The 23,273-nt window shown below is 35.4% G+C and overlaps 2 protein-coding genes and 1 pseudogene across 2 annotated transcripts; all 3 read left to right on the plus strand.

Moving 5' to 3' along the window:
- The first annotated feature begins 11,650 nt into the window (after nucleotides 1–11,650).
- Nucleotides 11,651–16,934, plus strand: LOC146160953 (protein wntless homolog). Its single transcript, XM_083384335.1, has 8 exons — nucleotides 11,651–11,756; nucleotides 12,311–12,402; nucleotides 12,480–12,642; nucleotides 12,718–13,028; nucleotides 14,854–14,990; nucleotides 15,065–15,233; nucleotides 15,529–15,903; nucleotides 16,185–16,934. Exons 1-8 carry the CDS (start codon nucleotides 11,651–11,653, stop codon nucleotides 16,407–16,409), a joined length of 1,578 nt encoding a protein of 525 aa, XP_083240461.1. The 3' UTR covers nucleotides 16,410–16,934.
- Nucleotides 16,617–17,429, plus strand: LOC146160954 (uncharacterized; annotated as a pseudogene).
- Nucleotides 17,430–19,177: 1,748 nt separating this feature from the next.
- On the plus strand, nucleotides 19,178–23,273 carry LOC146160955 (protein wntless homolog). The gene is made up of 9 exons (XM_083384560.1): nucleotides 19,178–19,432; nucleotides 19,987–20,078; nucleotides 20,156–20,318; nucleotides 20,394–20,704; nucleotides 20,925–21,061; nucleotides 21,136–21,304; nucleotides 21,599–21,973; nucleotides 22,288–22,447; nucleotides 22,542–23,273. Exons 1-9 carry the CDS (start codon nucleotides 19,327–19,329, stop codon nucleotides 22,637–22,639), a joined length of 1,611 nt encoding a protein of 536 aa, XP_083240686.1. The 5' UTR covers nucleotides 19,178–19,326; the 3' UTR covers nucleotides 22,640–23,273.

Below are 23,273 nucleotides of genomic sequence, written 5' to 3' on the forward strand. Positions count from 1 at the left end.
AGATTTTTGCGTGCCACGCTTAAACATTGGTTTTATACTTTTAACGTATGTATATATCCTTTTAGGATTTTAAAAGTCTTGTTTTAAAATATATGCCAAAAAACGTTTCGTCGTTTATTTTAGCCAATTGCTTATAAGATCAGTAGAAACGAAATTAATAAAAAAAAACAAGCCACAATTGCCTTTAAAAATAACATCGGTTTTGTGTCGCCAACGGCTGGAATTTCGGCAAAGTAACATCAAACACGACTCGTGACACGTTTGGTTTGCGTGATTTTATTTTAAAAGTGTCTGAAAGCTTGTATAAACTAAAGTAATCCAACTTAAGTTTTTTCGAATTGATTAAATAAAATCAAGGTCGATGGACCGGAACTGTTACACTTTTTAAGCAACTCTATTTATTATTTGCACTGTATATTATACATCTTATTTCACAAACCAAAAACTTGTGAGGGCTTAGGAATTGAGGAAAAGTGTAGCATTTGTTTCGTAATAAACATATTTGTTTTGCCGGAACACACAATAAAACCTAAATAAGAACAATATCTAAAGCAAAATAATCTATATTACTGTCCATAGTATTAGGACCAACAACATAATAAAGCAAAAAACGCACTAATAACCACGTCGAAATAAGCTCTAAAACGTCTGAATAAGACCTTCCTGCCAGAAAAATTCTGTAATTCATCAGAATAAACTAGCCTAAATGGACAAAATAACCCCTAAAACTATATAGGTAGAGGGTATGAGAAGATTGGGGGATATATGTGTCTGGTATCGGCTGTTTAAGGTGTCTTTATTTAATCGCCCTAGTTGAACAACGCCGTTGTAGTGCCGCTGTTATGGTACCGAAATATTTCCTCTTGTTTGGTGTTAGGACCGGGAAATGACAGCTGCTGTTGAAATGTGGTTATACGGGGAAAAGTAAGTTTTTACTGTATAAAAGGCCTGTTTAAAGTTTTGATCAAGTTGCCATCACGGCATTTCGTCGTAAAAGAAATTGTAATTGTGGTTTGCGTCGCTATTTTAAATTGTTTGTTCTGCCTTGGAGCACGTATAGACGAACATGGTTCCCGGCGTTGTGACATGTGAGAAACCTACGTGACTTCGGCCTCATACACTTCGCACAGCACCTCGGTCATTCTAGCCCTATAGTGTTTCAAAAATGACGTTATATGCGACTCGAATACGAAGAACTTCAGCCATATATAGCCTATATGCCCTTTTAAAGATCTTTCCAAGGACGTCAGATCACGAAGAGTTTATTGTTTGGTGGGCTTTTAACATAGTTCGTGACATATAGCAACCCAGTAACCCATAACTAAGTTACACGGATATTGTTCTGCTGTGTTCAAGTATTAATTTAAAGTATCGGTACGGCACTGAATGAATCGTATAGAAAAACTCAAACTAAACTCGGGTCTTGAACCAACTTCTTTTTTTTATTGTAACCGAACATAATAGGCTACATGAGATGCCCATACAGAATTAGCCTATCACTGAACTACTACTAAAACTAAAATTGAAATACCGGTAACAATAATGTCGGAGTGCTCCTCGGCTTTTGTTTCAAAGCCGAGACCCGATATTTTGAGCTTAAAGTACTGCGATCCGATAGCAAATATGTATACGATCTATATACGATGGTTAAATAAGTAAAGTCAAAGTTCATAGAAATTATACTTTTCTATAGAGACTTTGAGCAAAAGTTGGTGAATTTTGAAGGGTCATTTAGGTGATTTTAGGGTTATAAACCTACATTTGCTTTTGCCTTAAAAAGTCTTTATCATTAATTTTTAATGTAACATTTTCTCAGAAATCTACATTTAAAAAAGGAAAACTTCACTTTCGACCGCGAAACATGACTGTAATGCACAAAATAATTTCGGATCGGCACCAATATCACCCGATAAACGTAAAATACTTTACATGGGGTATCGGCTGCGTTCTGATATAGCCTATTCGGACATCCCTAAAACTCTGACTAACCAAGTTGAAATAAGATCTATCATATTATAGGACCTACAACATTGTAGAATACCGCCGTCGTCCGGCGTAACTGGCGCCGTGTGTTTGATTGGGCGATATTCAGCACTCAAAGAACCAGTGTGCCAACAGCGAAGAGCCTTATCTCTTCTCTTCAAAGTGTTCTCGAACAAAAAAGCATATTACCTGCTTGGACACATCGTCAAAAATTTTTAATCAAGCTTTTGAAGTAGCTAATATAAAGGAGCCGACAATAACCAGTAGGTTAGTCGAATAAAAAGTTTATTGGGATAACCTCTGCGCTGAATCAGCTTTACAGTGTTTTCTTCATTAAGTCTTTCTCCCATGCGTCAACGGCCTAATTTGCTCTCTCAGGGAATTCTCAGTACCCGGTATCAAGCATTAGTTTTTCGCTTTGTAATCAGTCCTCTCTTCAAAAAAACAAGTAAAAAATGAAGCTTAAACTATTTATTTCTGTGGGGTAGCGGCTTGAATGTCAAGTTATTAAGATATAGTTTTCCCTCAGCATACCTTGTCTTTTTTCTGCATCGATAGGCTCTTATAGTTCAAATTTAAAATATTTGGCTCAAATTTTGCTGGTTACGCCACTGAAGTATGCAACTAAATTTCACTTTTATTGAGTTCAAGCAGATCGTGGGATGGCCTGGTAAAAAGGAACATAGTCTTTCAAAAAAGAAGATTTTTTGTACCGGTGCAGCATACCAGCAACAAATATTTTACCTAAACGCCGTGCCGGACCGTTCCGGATTACTTTCAACACTGCTTTTTCTGTTTTAAAAAATAGCTATCTATAAGGCAATATCGGTTGTAGGCGGATGTACATTATGCATAAAAGAATTGTGGTACGCAGTTACAAAAAGGATAAAATCATAAAATGTGTAAGAATCGCACGGATGAAATATCACTGGGCTAGACATTACGTCATACCGTGGGAAAATAATGCATTACACTTCCGATTCCGTATCGCCTTATCTCTCACTTTGCACATGATTGTTCTTTATAGTTTGTGTTCAAATTATAGTTTTTGAAGCAGTATTATTCAATTAAATAGATTATTTAAGAAAAATGATTTTGCCTTATTTTTAATTTAGCTTACTGATGTAAATCTAAAAAGACAAGTAATACTTAGCAGAAACAGATAAAAACTAGACGGGGGAGCGGTTGTTGTTTATTTTGTCAGGGGGTATACTTTTAAGGTTTAGCGTTATTTTTTTTTAATTTTTAATTTTTTTTTTTTTCAATTTTTTTTTTAATATTTTTGATTGACTTAATTATTTATTTTTATTTTTCAATATTTTTATTTTTTAATGTTTTTATTTTTATTATTTAGTTTTTTGATTTAGTTTTTTTTGATTTTTGTTTTAATTTTTCATTTTTTATGTTTTATTTTTATTTTCATTTTTTTTTTTATTTAATACTTTTTATTTTTTAATATTTTGTATTGTGTATTTTATATTATATATTTTGTTTTTCATTTTCCTTAACTTGTTTCTGCAAGCAAAAACAGATATGGGCCGAAAAATTCCCCACTTAAGCCTTTGATGCGAAAGGGATTCAAATATGGCGTAGATTTTGGGAAATGATCGAAACATATATTTGATAAATAGAATTTACGTAGATAGTGTGTATGGCCATTTTATTACATTTTGGCCAGCTTACGTGTTTGAAAAACAAATATTATCATTCTCCCAAAGACTTAAAATGGTTTAACGCCTATGGTTTGCTATACTTTTGCAAACTTTTACTCGGTAAATTTTTACCATGGCTTGGTCCGAGCAATCACTGTTAAAACAGACTTTAAATCTGTAGTTTTAAACAATATGAAACACACTATTATGTTCTCAATACGCAAACTATTAAATCGAAAGTTTTGCTAGTTGTTTAGGCCTGATGTTGGTAGGTTGGTTGGAGCAACATGCACAACAGGTGCTAACAGAGAGGCGTACACTGCCTTAAGATTTCGCATTTAAATTTGCAGCGGACACTTGATTATTAGGCGAAGCTTATCGCAAAGTAATTGGTCGCCCGAAAAAATGCTGACGCTGCATTTAAAGCAAGCATTATAAATGTGTCGCCGATATTCTGCTTTGAACATCTCTACTCGCAATGCTTCCCTCCGTTAATTGTACGCTGGGTGAAACTTTATTCACGGCCTTACCTCTTTGTGTATTACCGCGACAATACGATGAAATACGATTTGGAGAATATTGGAAACATCGTATTTGGAGAATATTTGCTATTTGCACCTGTTCTGTATGTTACTCCAATCCAACATATCTACACACAATTATAAGTTGTGTATAATAATATAATAAATTATGGCTTAGAAGCGAAGGGGGTTCAAATATGGCGTAGATTTTGGCAAATGATCGAAACATACATTTGATCAATAAAAATTTACGTAGATAATGCTTACGGCATGTTATTACATTTTGGTCAGCTAGCATGTTTAAAAAGTCAATATTTTCATTCTCTCTAAATGATTTAACGTCTATGGTTTGCTATACTTTTTCCCACTTTTACTGTTTAAATTTTTACCATGCCTTGGTCTGAGCAATCACTGTTGAAACAGAGTTTAAATCTGTAGTTTTGAGCAATATGCAAACACGTTTATGTGCCTAATAAGCCACGTTTTATATTGAAAGTTTTGCCAATTTAAATCCAATAAACGCAAGATTTATTTATTTATGACGCCATGTTATGACGTAGCTTTGTAACGTCGTCGTTAAGAATGCGTTAAACTTAAGCTTTTTGTTGTTGCGGCCCTTGTATAATTATATTTTCTTAGACCTGGTGTTGATATGTTTGAATGGTGCAACAATTACAACATGTGCTAACAGAGATGTGTACACTGCCTGTAGGATTCGCATTTAAATTTGCGGTGGTAAAATATTTTGTGTTGTAAGAGCAATAGGTTTTTTTACTTAGAGAGGCCTCTTTATGAAAGGAAGTCGAATGTGCATAGTTTTACTAGGCAAGCCACTTCCAACACAAATGTTGCACGCGCGGGACAATAGGGCGCAGCAGGGATGCCAGCAGCCGCCTCGTCGCGACGCGAGCTGGACAAAGCAAGCGAATATGAACGAATTCTGTATGAAAGTTTTTCTGCTGCTAGATGGCTGTCGTTAGCTACAAAGTGCTAAAACGCAATATTTCAGGTTTTTACCCCCCAAGCAAAGGCCCCTGGGAGTGCAGCCTCATAAACTTTTACAAAGCACCTACATACCACTCTACGCCATGTCTGAAAATTTGAAGGTTCTACGATGTCTACTTTTTCTATAAAGCTTCGGACAAAACTCGGTCTGAAACAAACCATAGGAAACCATAGGAAACCAAAAAAGAACTAGACGGGGTTGCGGTTGTTGTTTATTTCGTCAGGGGGTATACTTTCAAGGTTTAGTGCTATTTTTTTTTTACTTTTTAATTTTTTTTTTTTTTTTTTTTAATATTTTTGATTGACTTAATTATTTATTTTTATTTTTCAATATTTTTATTTTTTAATATTTTTATTTTTATTTTTTATTTTTTTTATTTAGTTTTTTTTTTTTTTTTTTGTTTTGATTTTTAATTTTTTTAGTTTTAATTTTTCATTTTTTATGTTTTATTTTTATTTTTATTTTCATTTTTTATTTTTTTATTGAATACTTTTTATTTTTTAATATTTTGTTATGTGTATTTTATATTATATATTTTGTTTTTCATTTTCCTTAACTTGTTTCTGCAAGCAAAAACAGATATGGGCCGAAAAATTCCCCACTTAACTTATGCCTTTGATGCGAAAGGGATTCAAATATGGCGTAGATTTTGGGAAATGATCGAAACATATATTTGATAAATAGAATTTACTTAGATAATGCATATGGCTATTTTATTAAATTTTGACCAGCTTACGTGTTTGAAAATCAAATATTATCATTCTCTTAAAGACTAAAAATGGTTTAACGCCTATGGTTTGCTATACTTTTGCAAACTTTCACTAGGTAATTTTTTACCATAGCTTGGTCCGAGCAATCACTGTTAAAACAGGCTTTAAATCTGTCGTTTCAAACAATATGAAAAACACTATTACGTGCCTAATACGCAAACTATTAAATCGAAAGTTTTGCTAGATAAGTTTAGGCCTGATGTTGGTATGCTGGTTGGAGCAAGATGCACAACAGGTGCTAACAGAGAGGCGTAGACTGCCTTAAGATTTCGCATTTAAACTTGCGGCGGTAAATACACCCTATTGACACTTAATTATTAGGCGAAGCTTATCGCGAAGTAATTGGTCGCCCCAAAAAATGCTGACGCCGCATTTAAAGCAAGCATTATAAATGTGTCGCCGATATTCTGCCTTGAACATCCCTACTCGAAATGCTTCCCTCCGTTAATTGTACGGTGGGTGAAACTTTATTCACGACCTTTACCTCTTTGTGTATTACCGCGACAATACGATGAAATACGATTTGGAGAATATTGGAAACATCGTATTTGGAGAATATTTGCTATTTGCACCTGTTCTGTATGTTACTCCAATCCAACATATCTACACACAATTATAAGTTGTGTATAATAATATAATAACTTATGGCTTTGAAGCGAAGGGGGTTCAAATATGGCGTAGATTTTGGCAAATGATCGAAACATACATTTGATCAATAAAAATTTACGTAGATAATGCTTACGGCCATGTTATTACATTTTGGTCAGCTAGCATGTTTAAAAAGTCAATATTTTCATTCTCTCTAAATGATTTAACGTCTATGGTTTGCTATACTTTTTCCAACTATTACTGTGTAAATTTTTACCATGCCTTGGTCTGAGCAATCACTGTTGAAACAGAGTTTAAATCTGTAGTTTTGAGCAATATGCAAACACGTTTATGTGCCTAATAAGCCACGTTTTATTTTGAAAGTTTTGCCAATTTAAATCCAATAAACGCAAGATTTATTTATTTATGACGCCATGTTATGACGTAGCTTTGTAACGTCGTCGTTAAGAATGCGTTAAACTTAAGCTTTTTGTTGTTGCGGTCCTTGTATAATTATATTTGCTTAGACCTAGTGTTGATATGTTTGAATGGTGCAACAATTACAACATGTGCTAACAGAGATGTGTACACTGCCTGTAGGATTCGCATTTAAATTTGCGGTGGTAAAATATTTTGTGTTGTAAGAGCAATAGGTTTTTTTACTTAGAGAGGCCTCTTTATGAAAGGCAAGTCGCATGTGCATAGTTTTACTAGGCAAGCCACTTCCAACACAAATGTTGCACGCGCGGGACAATAGGGCGCAGCAGGGATGCCAGCAGCCGCCTCGTCGCGACGCGAGCTGGACAAAGCAAGCGAATATGAACGAATTCTGTATGAAAGTTTTTCTGCTGCTAGATGGCTGTCGTTAGCTAAAAAGTGCTAAAACGCAATATTTCAGGTTTTTACCCCCCAAGCAAAGGCCCCTGGGAGTGCAGCCTCATAAACTTTTACAAAGCACCTACATACCACTCTACGCCATGTCTGAAAATTTGAAGGTTCTACGATGTCTACTTTTTCTATAAAGCTTCGGACAAAAATCGGTCTGAAACATACCATAGGAAACCAAAAAAGACTAGACGGGGGTGCGGTTGTTGTTTATTTTGTCAGGGGGTATACTTTCAAGGTTTAGTGTTATTTTTTTTAATTTTTAATTTTTTTTTTTTCAATTTTTTTTTTTAATATTTTTGATTGACTTAATTATTTATTTTTATTTTTCAATATTTTTATTTTTTAATGTTTTTATTTTTATTATTTAGTTTTTTTATTTAGTTTTTTTTTGATTTTTGTTTTGATTTTTAATTTTTTTGATTTTTAATTTTTAATTTTTTATGTTTTATTTTTATTTTCATTTTTTTTTTTATTTAATACTTTTTATTTTTTAATATTTTGTATTGTGTATTTTATATTATATATTTTGTTTTTCATTTTCCTTAACTTGTTTCTGCAAGCAAAAACAGATATGGGCCGAAAAATTCCCCACTTAAGCCTTTGATGCGAAAGGGGTTCAAATATGGCGTAGATTTTGGGAAATGATCGAAACATATATTTGATAAATAGAATTTACGTAGATAGTGTGTATGGCCATTTTATTACATTTTGGCCAGCTTACGTGTTTGAAAAACAAATATTATCATTCTCCCAAAGACTTAAAATGGTTTAACGCCTATGGTTTGCTATACTTTTGCAAACTTTTACTCGGTAAATTTTTACCATGGCTTGGTCCGAGCAATCACTGTTAAAACAGACTTTAAATCTGTAGTTTTAAACAATATGAAACACTCTATTATGTGCCTAATACGCAAACTATTAAATCGAAAGTTTTGCTAGTTGTTTAGGCCTGATGTTGGTAGGTTGGTTGGAGCAACATGCACAACAGGTGCTAACAGAGAGGCGTATACTGCCTTAAGATTTCGCATTTAAATTCGCAGCGGACACTTGATCATTAGGCGAAGCTTATCGCAAAGTAATTGGTCGCCCGAAAAAATGCTGACGCTGCATTTAAAGCAAGCATTATAAATGTGTCGCCGATATTCTGCTTTGAACATCTCTACTCGCAATGCTTCCCTCCGTTAATTGTACGCTGGGTGAAACTTTATTCACGGCCTTACCTCTTTGTGTATTACCACGACAATATGATGAAATACGATTTGGAGAATATTTGAAAAAATCGTATTTGGAGAATATTTGCTATTTGCACCTGTATAGTATGTTACTCCAATCCAACATATCAACACACAATTTTAAGTTGTGTAGGCCTGGTGTTGAGATGTTGGATTAGAGTTGCCACCAGATTTCGCATTTAAATTTGCAGCGGTAAAATAAGTTATTTCTTAAGAGCATTAAGTAATTTGACTAAAGAGAAGCCTCTTTTTAAAATGCAAGTCGCACGAGCCCAGATTGAACGTGCCACTTCACACAATGAAAGTCTCACGCGCGGGACAATAAAGCACAGCAGGCGGTGAGTCGCTTCGTCACTTCACAAGCTGGACAAAGCAAGCGAATGTGAACGAATTCTGTATGAAAGTTTTTGTGTTGCTAGATGGCAGTCGTTAGCTAGAAAGAGCTAAAACGCAATATTTCAGGTTTTTGCCCCACAAGCAAAGGCCCCTGGGGGTGCAGCCTCATAAACTTTTACAAAGCACCTACATACCACTCTACGCCATGTCTGAAAATTTGAAGGTTCTACGATGTCTACTTTTTCTATAAAGCTTCGGACAAAAGTCGGTCTGAAACATACCATAGGAAACCAAAAAAGACTAGACGGGGGTGCGGTTGTTGTTTATTTTGTCAGGGGGTATACTTTCAAGGTTTAGTGTTATTTTTTTTTAATTTTTAATTTTTTTTTTTTTCAATTTTTTTTTAATATTTTTGATTGACTTAATTATTTATTTTTATTTTTCAATATTTTTATTTTTTAATGTTTTTATTTTTATTATTTATTTTTTTTATTTAGTTTTTTTTGATTTTTGTTTTAATTTTTCATTTTTTATGTTTTATTTTTATTTTCATTTTTTTTTTTATTTAATACTTTTTATTTTTTAATATTTTGTATTGTGTATTTTATATTATATATTTTGTTTTTCATTTTCCTTAACTTGTTTCTGCAAGCAAAAACAGATATGGGCCGAAAAATTCCCCACTTAAGCCTTTGATGCGAAAGGGATTCAAATATGGCGTAGATTTTGGGAAATGATCGAAACATATATTTGATAAATAGAATTTACGTAGATAGTGTGTATGGCCATTTTATTACATTTTGGCCAGCTTACGTGTTTGAAAAACAAATATTATCATTCTCCCAAAGACTTAAAATGGTTTAACGCCTATGGTTTGCTATACTTTTGCAAACTTTTACTCGGTAAATTTTTACCATGGCTTGGTCCGAGCAATCACTGTTAAAACAGACTTTAAATCTGTAGTTTTAAACAATATGAAACACACTATTATGTTCTCAATACGCAAACTATTAAATCGAAAGTTTTGCTAGTTGTTTAGGCCTGATGTTGGTAGGTTGGTTGGAGCAACATGCACAACAGGTGCTAACAGAGAGGCGTACACTGCCTTAAGATTTCGCATTTAAATTTGCAGCGGACACTTGATTATTAGGCGAAGCTTATCGCAAAGTAATTGGTCGCCCGAAAAAATGCTGACGCTGCATTTAAAGCAAGCATTATAAATGTGTCGCCGATATTCTGCTTTGAACATCTCTACTCGCAATGCTTCCCTCCGTTAATTGTACGCTGGGTGAAACTTTATTCACGGCCTTACCTCTTTGTGTATTACCGCGACAATACGATAAAATACGATTTGGAGAATATTGGAAACATCGTATTTGGAGAATATTTGCTATTTGCACCTGTTCTGTATGTTACTCCAATCCAACATATCTACACACAATTATAAGTTGTGTATAATAATATAATAACTTATGGCTTTGAAGCGAAGGGGGTTCAAATATGGCGTAGATTTTGGCAAATGATCGAAACATACATTTGATCAATAAAAATTTACGTAGACAATGCTTACGGCCATGTTATTACATTTTGGTCAGCTAGCATGTTTAAAAAGTCAATATTTTCATTCTCTCTAAATGATTTAACGTCTATGGTTTGCTATACTTTTTCCAACTTTTACTGTGTAAATTTTTACCATGCCTTGGTCTGAGCAATCACTGTTGAAACAGAGTTTAAATCTGTAGTTTTGAGCAATATGCAAACACGTTTATGTGCCTAATAAGCCACGTTTTATATTGAAAGTTTTGCCAATTTAAATCCAATAAACGCAAGATTTATTTATTTATGACGCCATGTTATGACGTAGCTTTGTAACGTCGTCGTTAAGAATGCGTTAAACTTAAGCTTTTTGTTGTTGCGGCCCTTGTATAATTATATTTGCTTAGACCTGGTGTTGATATGTTTGAATGGTGCAACAATTACAACATGTGCTAACAGAGATGTGTACACTGCCTGTAGGATTCGCATTTAAATTTGCGGTGGTAAAATATTTTGTGTTGTAAGAGCAATAGGTTTTTTTACTTAGAGAGGTATGAAAGGCAAGTCGCATGTGCATAGTTTTACTAGGCAAGCCACTTCCAACACAAATGTTGCACGCGCGGGACAATAGGGCGCAGCAGGGATGCCAGCAGCCGCCTCGTCGCGACGCGAGCTGGACAAAGCAAGCGAATATGAACGAATTCTGTATGAAAGTTTTTCTGCTGCTAGATGGCTGTCGTTAGCTACAAAGTGCTAAAACGCAATATTTCAGGTTTTTACCCCCCAAGCAAAGGCCCCTGGGAGTGCAGCCTCATAAACTTTTACAAAGCACCTACATACCACTCTACGCCATGTCTGAAAATTTGAAGGTTCTACGATGTCTACTTTTTCTATAAAGCTTCGGACAAAAGTCGGTCTGAAACAAACCATAGGAAACCATAGGAAACCATAGGAAACCATAGGAAACCATAGGAAACCAAAAAAGAATAACGGCAAAAACAAGATATGTCCCGAAAATAAATTTTCGGCCCATATAAATAGCGGCAAAAACAAGATATGTCCCGAAAATAAATTTTCGGCCCATATAAATAGCGGCAAAAACAAGATATGTCCCGAAAATAAATTTTCGGCCCATATAATGACAGGCACAGTTCTTGAAAACACTTCCAACAGAAAATTAATTGCCATGGTTCTTGGCCTTGTAATCCTTGAAATTGTCTTCATTGTATTGGGTGGTGTTCTAGGTAAGTTGATATAGGAAATTTAACTTACCTGAGATAAATTACTGTCTTAGATTTTTTCTTTTGAATTACTAATACAAACACACAGTTTTCATAAATCGGATGTAATTTTATAATAACTAGGAATGTTGTATAATATAGCATCGAAGCTGATATGCAATGTTAAGCAGGAGTATTGGGACTCATACAGTACTCTGTTGGCCCAATTCGATAAAATATATAAATTTGTGCTTTCCAGTCATATTATGTTTCAATCCAACATTGAATTTAAAGATTAAATTTTTTTTCAATATTTCTAAAATTGAAGATAATTAGGTTTTAAAATAAAATGTTGCACCAACCTCCTGGAAAAACTATTGTGCACTTGTCATTTTGATGAATTTTGCTTATTTTACCTTAACCACTTTTAAACCTTTCCAGGACAGGAGTTGAGTGATCTTTTTAGAATTCGATAAACTCCAGACCTCTTATTTTTTGAGTGAAAATATCTATTTACACATGTATCACAAAAATTATTTACAATACATATTCTGTTTACAATTGCTCTCAATTTCTAGCTCCCAGACCTACCATGAGTCAACTGCAAACTGCTATCAACTGTGCAAGTACAGATTCTGACTGGGTCCTGCCTGACACTTGTCACCCAGTTGTAAGTAAACCGTTATAGTCCTTTTTTTAAAAAAAATAATGATACCATTTTAACCCAGTTTATGTATATCTATAAAGAATTTAGAGGATGAAGATAACCAATATGCCCAGGAAGTTGGCCCAAACAATGTTGTATTTTCTGTGATAATACCTCTAAAAGGCCGATACCTCATAAGGTGGTTTCAGTATCTACTCACTTTGGCTATGTTTGAGATACCGTATCACAAGGACAGGCAAATCGGTAATTACATTGGCCACATTATGCTGTTTGTACTTTTACAACAATATATTTTCTAATAATTGAGTTTTTTCCTAGCTGACAATCCAGAGATTACAATGAACATACGTTTGGGGTATAGCGATGACCCTAGTTCCTTTAAACATTCTGAAGCTTGGTCTCCGCTAGTTGAGGCTGTAGAAAAAAGGCCAATTGATTGTATTTTTGAGCACCCCAAAACAGAAAAGCATCACTATATTCCTTATAACTGTGATCCAGTCTTCCTCTTTCAGTTGGGATCTATTCCACATAAGTATTATTTGTTAAATATCCGCCTTCCAGTCAATCTAATGGATCCTGCTAAATCGCCGAATATGGGAATAGGAAAAGTCACAAATCTTAATATAGTGGTAGGCTTTTATATAAGTATACAATAATAATAGTTTAAATTATATTTAAGCTATAAGGTTTAAATGAAGTAAGTTTTAACAACCAAATTTAGTATTTTAATTTGTATTTTTAATATTGTGATAATGTGATATAGAAAGAGAGTGGCCCAAATAATAGATAAAAGATTCATTCTTTTATTAGCAAACGTTTCGGCAATTTCTTTTGCCATCATCAGTGCAGTAAGTGAGGCTAAGATAAAAACGAGTCACTATATATACGCTCGGACGTTTTAGAACGTTATATAAACAGAAAAGGAAGTCGCAAAGTAACGGAGATAAGAACTGCAACGAAAAATTACATCAGTAAGGCGAAAGTAGGGCAAAGATAAGACAATGAGGTCAATGGGAAGCAACAGATACACGTAAGAGGGAATTAGTAATAAATTAAAAATGAAATATGAACACGACGATGGAATTGCGCGAATATACCATTTAAGTATTAAACAAATACAGGGGGACTGAGACCGTGTCAACATTGAGATCGGGCTTGTGCTGCTGTATAAGCAGCGACTCCAACAGAAGGAGGCGGTAGCGGTCTCGTGCCGAGCCCAAAATCTCTGGGGAAGTGAAGTCCACTCGGTGGTTAGGATTGCTCTGCAAATGTTTGCAAACTTCGGAGGACGCCGAACGCTGGTGTTCATGCATACGGGTTCGAAGGTTACGTCGTGTCTGGCCGATATAAGAATGGCCGCATGAACAATTCAGGCGATATACGACACTGCATTGATTTAACGGCTTTTGTCGGTCTTTTATGCTGCAGAACTGTCCTGACAACTTTTGCGGTAGGTCGATTACCCGGAGACGTACTTTTCCCTCCGTGGTCCGGAGAACGAACCGCGACAATTCCTTCTTGATGCGGTGGTTGATATTGCCTAGATAAACAAGTTTTATGGCAATATGTCGCAAAGCATTCTCCATAGGTTCTTTCACCGTCGTGTCACAGTGTAAACGATGGAGGAAGGACTTGATGTTGGCATCAATTAAATTGATGGGGTAGCCATTCTTCAGTAGGATATTAGTGATATTCCGGAACTCGTTGTGCATCTTGGCATACGAGCTGGCAATCTTGTACGCTCGTGATATAAGTGTACGCACAAGTTGCACTTTTTGGTGGCGTGGTACGAAGCTGGACCACTTGGTGTAAAGTCCGCTAAACGTCGGTTTCCTGTAGGTTGTTGTACTCAGTCTGTCACCAGAATGTTCCACTAGGACGTCAAGGAAGGTAATGTGTTGATTCTCCTCTATCTCCTTAGTAAATTGGATATTGTGGTGAATGTTGTTAATGGCTCGATGGAAAGTCTCCATAGAATTACGACTCGGAAACACCATAAAGAGATCGTCTACATAGCGACAGAGGGTCAATGGACGGTGTTTCTCTGGAGTGGCCTTTAAAGCCTTATCTAAGACGTAGTTCATAATGACGTCGGCCATCAAGGGTGCTAGTTGCGAGCCCATCGCAACTCCGTCTACCTGCTTGTATATTCGGTCATCGAACTGAAATGTTGTGGTCTCAGCGGTCCAATGAAGCAATTTCTTTAGCCCACGGCGATCTAGCCCATGAAAAGAGTCATTCCCATCTCGAAAGATCTGCGATAGGATTAGATCAATCGTAAAACTGACTGGCACGTTCGTAAACAGGCTGCGAGCGTCGAATGTTGCCATGAATGTATTGGCATAGGAGTCATGTTTGATCCTGGTGAGGAATTTCGAATTAAAGAGTTTGTATTACTATATAATAACAGTTTTAAATCAACAAATAAATTTATACCTCTTACAATTATTTCAGAGCATTTCACAGACAGGAGGTTTCACTAAAATCTGGATCAGTCTAAAGGTTGCCCTTTGTACAATTATGGTGTTTCCTGTTATTTGGTACTGGAGAAGAGTATTAGCACTTGCAAGGCCTGCCTTTTTAATTGAAAAGTAATAAACTAGCGTGATTCTATTGTTTAGTTGCTGGTTATTGGCATTACCTGTTTCCATATATTTTTCTACAGAGCAATATTTGGGCTTGCCATTGGAATGGAAGTTTTAAACCTACCACTGGAGCTCATTTCAATATTCACTGATGCATCTTGGATGCTTTTGTTCATTGATATTAGACAAGGGTTGTTTTATGCTGTGCTGTTTGGCTTCTGGGTCATTTTCACTGGGGAACACTTGATGGTATGTCTAATTAGGTCATGTAGGTTAAAACGTTTTTTGATGCAGTGAAAATGCTAAAGGTTGTTATCATATAATAAATGAAATGAATTAATAAATATAATAAATTAGATAAGTTCTAGATTAATCTAAAGTAGTTTTCACTGTTCAAGAGTTTTGGCACCTTATGAAGACCCTTAGCATTATGTGTCTTTCTATTGGCATATAAAAAGTCAAAAGAATTCACAACTAGACTTTGTGTAAGACATCATGAAATCACCTGCTGTTAGCTGATCCTAGACTGTTTATTTTATTTCAGGATCAAGCACAGCGTAACAAGTTGTCTGCATACAAATGGCATCTTGCATGCATAAGTTCAGCTTGTTTAGCATTCCTAGGATTTGAATTGGGTGAACGTGGAACACAGCTCCTAAACCCAACATCAACAATATGGAAACATCCCACGCTCGGAATGGTTCTACTTGTTGTTAGTTGCATTGCAGGAGTCGCCTATTTCCTTCTTCTCTGCTACTTGGTTTTTCGTGTTTTCCGGTCAATCAGATCCAAAAGAAGGTTTATCTTGCAGCATGATCGAACAGCTCACTTTCAGAAGATTGTAAATCGATTCAGAATACTGATGCTTCTGTCAATTGGCACTGCAGGACTTACTATTGCTTTTTTTGTTTTGGAACAGGTATTTCAAACTTCTAAATCTGGATAACATATTGGGGCATTATGGATTGTAAGACATGAAAAAAATTTGGGCTAGTCCAAAAGTACTGTTTGAAGTTCATAATAAATCACTAGCTGGTTTATGGGGAACAAAAAAACTATTAAACATAAAAAAAACAATTAAATAAATAGTAGAAAACTTATTACAACTATTAAACAGACCTTCCTCAGTCGAGGCTATAACATTTGGTTTGCATGCTTCTTTGTATATATATTGTATATTCTTAAAAAATTGTTTTACAGGAACTTGAAGGTGTCATGGATCACTACTTACCTGAAGGATATAAGTTTAATCCAACATCAGGTTTTTTTACTGGTGTGTATGGACTTTGGAACATATATGTGTTTCTTGTTCTTTCGCTGTATGCCCCATCGCACCAAAACTATATCACAACCGACCCAGGTAATCATTGTACTGTGGCGACTCTATGCACGCAGTCTCCCTCCAGCATAGTTGCTGGCGTGTAACAGCCCGTGGGTGACCTAATTAATGTCACACTCGAGTTAGCACACTGCAGTTGACGAAGCGTACAATTGCCTTTTTCATGCGTACGTTTTCATCGTGGTTACGCGGTACATGTTTCACCACTTCTTTGAGCGCCTCATACAAGAATCATCGCTACATCTGGTGACCCCTGCAAGTCCAGAAACGACATTTCTGGACAACAAAAGTATATGACGGAGGAAAGTCAAGCAATAATGCAACACGCCGTTGCCCTCAAACTGCCTTCGTTCTGGTCTGCGCAGCCACGTGTCTGGTTCCAACAAGCAGAAGCGCAATTCGCATTGCGCAATGTAGCGATTGACACTACGAAATATTACCACGTGGTTGCAGCCCTAGATCAAGACACCGCAAAACGTCTAATCGATCTGTCAGAGAATCCACCGCAAGATGGAAAATACAACGCCATTTAGCAAAGGCTCTTGAGCACTTTCGGTCTTTCACCACAGGAACGAGCTTCTCAGCTGCTTAACATGCCCGATTTAGGAGACCGTAAGCCTTCTGAGTTAATGGATGACATGCTTGCGCTTCTGGGCTCACACGAGGCGTGTTTTCTTTTTCAACATTTGTTCCTACAGCGCCTGCCCCAGGATGTCCGCGTTATTTTAGCAAGCGAGGAAATGACCAATCCACGCCATTTAGCCCAGTGTGCAGACACGCTTTGGCAAGCAAGCAGCAGTCGGACAAGAATGACTGTTTCAAAGGTTGGTTCGTCAACGCCTTCACGCAACCACAAAACCCATTCAGCTAATATCAACGACCAGGGTCTTTGTTTCTTCCACCGCCGTTTTCGAGAGAAGGCGCGCAAATGTGTTCCTCCATGCAACTATCGGGGAAACGACCGAGCCGGTCGTTGATACTTTCAACGGCCGGCATTAAAACCTGTCTTTTCTTTACTTGGGAAAAGAAGAAAATACGAAGAACTCGAATACGAAGAACTTCAGCCATATATAGCCTATATGCCCTTTCAAAGATATTTTCAAGGACGTCAGATCACGAAGAGTTTATTGTTTGGTGGGCTTTTAACATAGTTCGTGATTAGTAACCCACAACTAAGTTACACGGATATTGTTCTGCTGTGTTCAAGTATTAATTTAAAGTATCGGTACGGCACTGAATGAATCGTATAGAAAAACTCAAACTAAACTCGGGTCTTGAACCAACTTCTTTTTTTTATTGTAACCGAACAGAATAGGCTACATGAGATGCCCATACAGAATTAGCCTATCACTGAACTACTACTAAAACTAAAATTGAAATACCGGTAACAATAATGTCGGAGTGCTCCTCGGCTTTTGTTTCGATGCCGAGACCCGATATTTTGAGCTTAAAGTACTGCGATCCGATAGCAAATATGTATACGATCTATATACGATGGTTAAATAAGCAAAGTCAAAGTTCATAGAAATTATACTTTTCTATAGAGACTTTGAGCAAAAGTTGATGAATTTTGAAGGGTCATTTAGGTGATTTTAGGGTTATAAACCTATATTTGCTTTTGCCTTAAAAAGTCTTTATCGTTAATTTTTAATGTAACATTTTCTCAGAAATCTACATTTAAAAAAAGAAAACTTCACTTTTGACCGCGAAACATGACTGTAATGCACAAAATAATTTCGGATCGGCACCAATATCACCCGATAAACGTAAAATACTTTACATGGGGTATCGGCTGCGTTCTGATATAGCCTATTCGGACATCCCTAAAACTCTGACTAACCAAGTTGAAATAAGATCTATCATATTATAGGACCTACAACATTGTAGAATACCGCCGTCGTCCGGCGTAACTGGCGCCGTGTGTTTGATTGGGCGATATTCAGCACTCAAAGAACCAGTGTGCCAACAGCGAAGAGCCTTATCTCTTCAAAATGTTCTCGAACAAAAAAGCATATTACCTATGCTTGGACACATCGTCAAAAATTTTTAATCAAGCTTTTGAAGTAGCTAATATAAAGGAGCCGACAATAACCAGTAGGCTAGTCGAATAAAAAGTTTATTGTGATAACCTCTGTGCTGAATCAGCTTTACAGTGTTTTCTTCATTAAGTCTTTCTCCCATGCGTCAACGGCCTAATTTGCTCTCTCAGGGAATTCTCAGTACCCGGTATCAAGCATTAGTTTTTCGCTTTGTAATCAGTCCTCTCTTCAAAAAAACAAGTAAAAAATGAAGCTTAAACTATTTATTTCTGTGGGGTAGCGGCTTGAATGTCAAGTTATTAAGATATAGTTTTCCCTCAGCATACTTTGTCTTTTTTCTGCATCGATAGGCTCTTACTAGTTCAAATTTAAAATATTTGGCTCAAATTTTGCTGGTTACGCCACTGAAGTATGCAACAAAATTTCACTTTTATTGAGTTCAAGCAGATCGTGGGATGGCCTGGTAAAAAGGAACATAGTCTTACAAAAATGAAGATTTTTTGTACCGGTGTAGCATACCAGCAACAAATATTTTACCTAAACGTCGTGCCGGACCGTTCCGGATTACTTTCAACACTGCTTTTTCTGTTTTAAAAAATAGCTATCTATAAGGCAATATCGGTTGTAGGCGGATGTACATTATGCATAAGAGAATTGTGGTACGCAGTTACAAAAAGGATAAAATCATAAAATGTGTAAGAATCGCACGGATGAAATATCACTGGGCTAGACATTACGTCATACCGTGGGAAAATAATGCATTACACTTCCGATTCCGAATCGCCTTATCTCTCACTTTGCACATGATTGTTCTTTATAGTTTGTGTTCAAATTATAGTTTTTGAAGCAGTATTATTCAATTAAATAAATTATTTAAGAAAAATGATTTTGCCATATTTTTAATTTAGCTTACTGATGTAAATCTAAAAAGACAAGTAATACTTTATAGCAGAAACAGATAAAAATGGCAGGCACAGTTCTTGAAAACATTTCCAACAGAAAATTACTTGCCATGGTTCTTGGCCTTGTAATCCTTGAAATTGTCTTCATTGTATTGGGTGGTGTTCTAGGTAAGTTGATATAGGAAATTTAACTTACCTGAGATAAATTACTGTCTTGGAGTTTTTCTTTTGAATTACTAATACAAACACACAGTTTTCATAAATCGGATGTAATTTTATAATAACTACGAATGTTGTATAATATCGCATCGAAGCTGATATGCAATGTTAAGCAGGAGTATTGGAACTCATACAGTACTCTGTTGGCCCAATTCGATAAAATATATAAATTTGTGCTTTCCAGTCATATTATGTTTCAATCCAACATTGAATTTAAAGATTAAATTTTTTTTCAATATTTCTAAAATTGAAGATAATTAGGTTTTAAAATAAAATGTTGCACCAACCTCCTGGAAAAACTATTGTGCACTTGTCATTTTGATGAATTTTGCTTATTTTACCTTAACCACTTTTAAACCTTTCCAGGACAGGAGTTGAGTGATCTTTTTAGAATTCGATAAACTCCAGACCTCTTATTTTTTGAGTGAAAATATCTATTTACACATGTATCACAAAAATTATTTACAATACATATTCTGTTTACAATTGCTCTCAATTTCTAGCTCCCAGACCTACCATGAGTCAACTGCAAACTGCTATCAACTGTGCAAGTACAGATTCTGACTGGGTCCTGCCTGACACTTGTCACCCAGTTGTAAGTAAACCGTTATAGTCCTTTTTTTAAAAAAAATAATGATACCATTTTAACCCAGTTTATGTATATCTATAAAGAATTTAGAGGATGAAGATAACCAATATGCCCAGGAAGTTGGCCCAAACAATGTTGTATTTTCTGTGATAATACCTCTAAAAGGCCGATACCTCATAAGGTGGTTTCAGTATCTACTCACTTTGGCTATGTTTGAGATACCGTATCACAAGGACAGGCAAATCGGTAATTACATTGGCCACATTATGCTGTTTGTAATTTAACAACAATATATTTTCTAATAATTGATTTTTTTCCTAGCTGACAATCCAGAGATTACAATGAACATACGTTTGGGGTATAGCGATGACCCTAGTTCCTTTAAACATTCTGAAGCTTGGTCTCCGCTAGTTGAGGCTGTAGAAAAAAGGCCAGTTGATTGTATTTTTGAGCACCCCAAAACAGAAAAGCATCACTATATTCCTTATAACTGTGATCCAGTCTTCCTCTTTCAGTTGGGATCTATTCCACATAAGTATTATTTGTTAAATATCCGCCTTCCAGTCAATCTAATGGATCCTGCTAAATCGCCGAATATGGGAATAGGAAAAGTCACAAATCTTAATATAGTGGTAGGCTTTTATATAAGTGTACAATAATAATAGTTTAAATTATATTTAAGCTATAAGGTTTAAATGAAGTAAGTTTTAACAACCAAATTTAGTATTTTAATTTGTATTTTTAATATTGTGATAATGTGATATAGTTGTAGTTGAATTAAAGAGTTTGTATTACTATATAATAACAGTTTTAAATCAACAAATAAATTTATACCTCTTACAATTATTTCAGAGCATTTCACAGACAGGAGGTTTCACTAAAATCTGGATCAGTCTAAAGGTTGCCCTTTGTACAATTATGGTGTTTCCTGTTATTTGGTACTGGAGAAGAGTATTAGCACTTGCAAGGCCTGCCTTTTTAATTGAAAAGTAATAAACTAGCGTGATTCTATTGTTTAGTTGCTGGTTATTGGCATTACCTGTTTCCATATATTTTTCTACAGAGCAATATTTGGGCTTGCCATTGGAATGGAATTTTTAAACCTACCACTGGAGCTCATTTCTATATTCACTGATGCATCTTGGATGCTTTTGTTCATTGATATTAGACAAGGGTTGTTTTATGCTGTGCTGTTTGGCTTCTGGGTCATTTTCACTGGGGAACACTTGATGGTATGTCTAATTAGGTCATGTAGGTTAAAACGTTTTTTGATGCAGTGAAAATGCTAAAGGTTGTTATCATATAATAAATGAAATGAATTAATAAATATAATAAATTAGATAAGTTCTAGATTAATCTAAAGTAGTTTTCACTGTTCAAAAGTTTTGGCACCTTATGAAGACCCTTAGCGTTATGTGTCTTTCTATTGGCATATAAAAAGTCAAAAGAATTCACAACTAGACTTTGTGTAAGACACCATGAAATCACCTGCTGTTCTGATCCTAGACTGTTTTTTTTTATTTCAGGATCAAGCACACCGTAACAATTTGTCTGCATACAAATGGCATCTTGCATGCATAAGTTCAGCTTGTTTAGCATTCCTAGGATTTGAACTGGGTGAACGTGGAACACAGCTCCTAAACCCAACATCAACAATATGGAAACATCCCACGCTCGGAATGGTTCTACTTGTTGTTGGTTGCATTGCAGGAGTCGCCTATTTCCTTCTTCTCTGCTACTTGGTTTTTCGTGTTTTCCGGTCAATCAGATTCAAAAGAAGGTTTATCTTGCAGCATGATCGAACAGCTCACTTTCAGAAGATTGTAAATCGATTCAGAATACTGATGCTTCTGTCAATTGGCACTGCAGGACTTACTATTGCTTTTTTTGTTTTGGAACAGGTATTTCAAACTTCTAAATCTGCATAACATATTGGGGCATTATGGATTGTTAGACATGAAAAAATTTTGGGCTAGTCCAAAAGTACTGTTTGAAGTTGATAATAAATCACTAGCTGGTTTATGGGGAACAAAAAAACTATTAAACATAAAAAAAACAATTAAATAAATAGTAGAAAACTTATTACAACTATTAAACAGACCTTCCTCAGTCGAGGCTATAACATTTGGTTTGCATGCTTCTTTGTTGCTTTTTTAACTTTGGTTAACTGTTATTCCTAAATTTGTTTATATATTCTTAAAAAATTGTTTTACAGAAACTTGAAGGTGTCATGGATCACTACTTACCTGAAGGATATAAGTTTAATCCAACATCAGGTTTTTTTACTGGTGTGTATGGACTTTGGAACATATATGTGTTTCTTGTTCTTTCGCTGTACGCCCCATCGCACAAAAACTATATCACAACCGACCCAGGTAATCATTGTATCACACCGACATAGTTTAAACCTTTAAACGGTAGCATACATTGTTGATTAAATTCATTTGATTTACTGTATTGTTGATTCAGATGATGACGCCACTGATCAAGAAGTAGTTGCTTTAAACAATGGGTCTGAACAAATTCAACTGATGCAGATGGTTCAAGAAAAGGAAAGAGAGGAATAGTTGAGCTACTTGAGCGCTGCATCGAGAATTTAAACAACAAAATTGCCACCACTGAATACTGCCCATTTAAAAGCTCTTGAACATTTTGTAAAATATATTTTTACATTATCAAATGTTACCATTCGCTGTTAACTGTTTGATTTGTTAACCGTTATTTTTCTGTAGCTGTATGTTGAATAGTCTGTCGCTTAGGGTAAAGCAATCATGCTAGTATTATTGCTAATCATGTAGTGTTACAATGCTTAGTTCAACTCATTACCAGTGTGCCACCTATAATTTTAAAACAAGTGAACGATTTTTTTGTCTATTGCAGTATTATTATTTATATTATTACTCGATGGTTTACCATTGATAATGTTTTTTGAGCAATTGTTTTTTATAATACTTGCATCCGAAGGGTAATGCCGTTCTCCATTTGCCATAAATCATGACTATTACCTTACAAAGGAGTGGACCTTCTTAAAAAATGTGCTACTATTTTTTTCTCAAGCTTGTACGATTTACACAACATATTTTTGTAAGACCTTTTTTAATTCGCTCATATTATTGGTTTTATTTCGTGCTTCACGTTATATGTTTGAATTCATCTGGTGCTGGCATCAAATTTTCCCATCAAAACGATTTGCGCACTTTG

This window comes from Ascidiella aspersa, chromosome 3 (genome assembly GCF_963924565.1).
Source record: "Ascidiella aspersa chromosome 3, kaAscAspe10.2, whole genome shotgun sequence".
NCBI lineage: Eukaryota > Metazoa > Chordata > Ascidiacea > Phlebobranchia > Ascidiidae > Ascidiella > Ascidiella aspersa.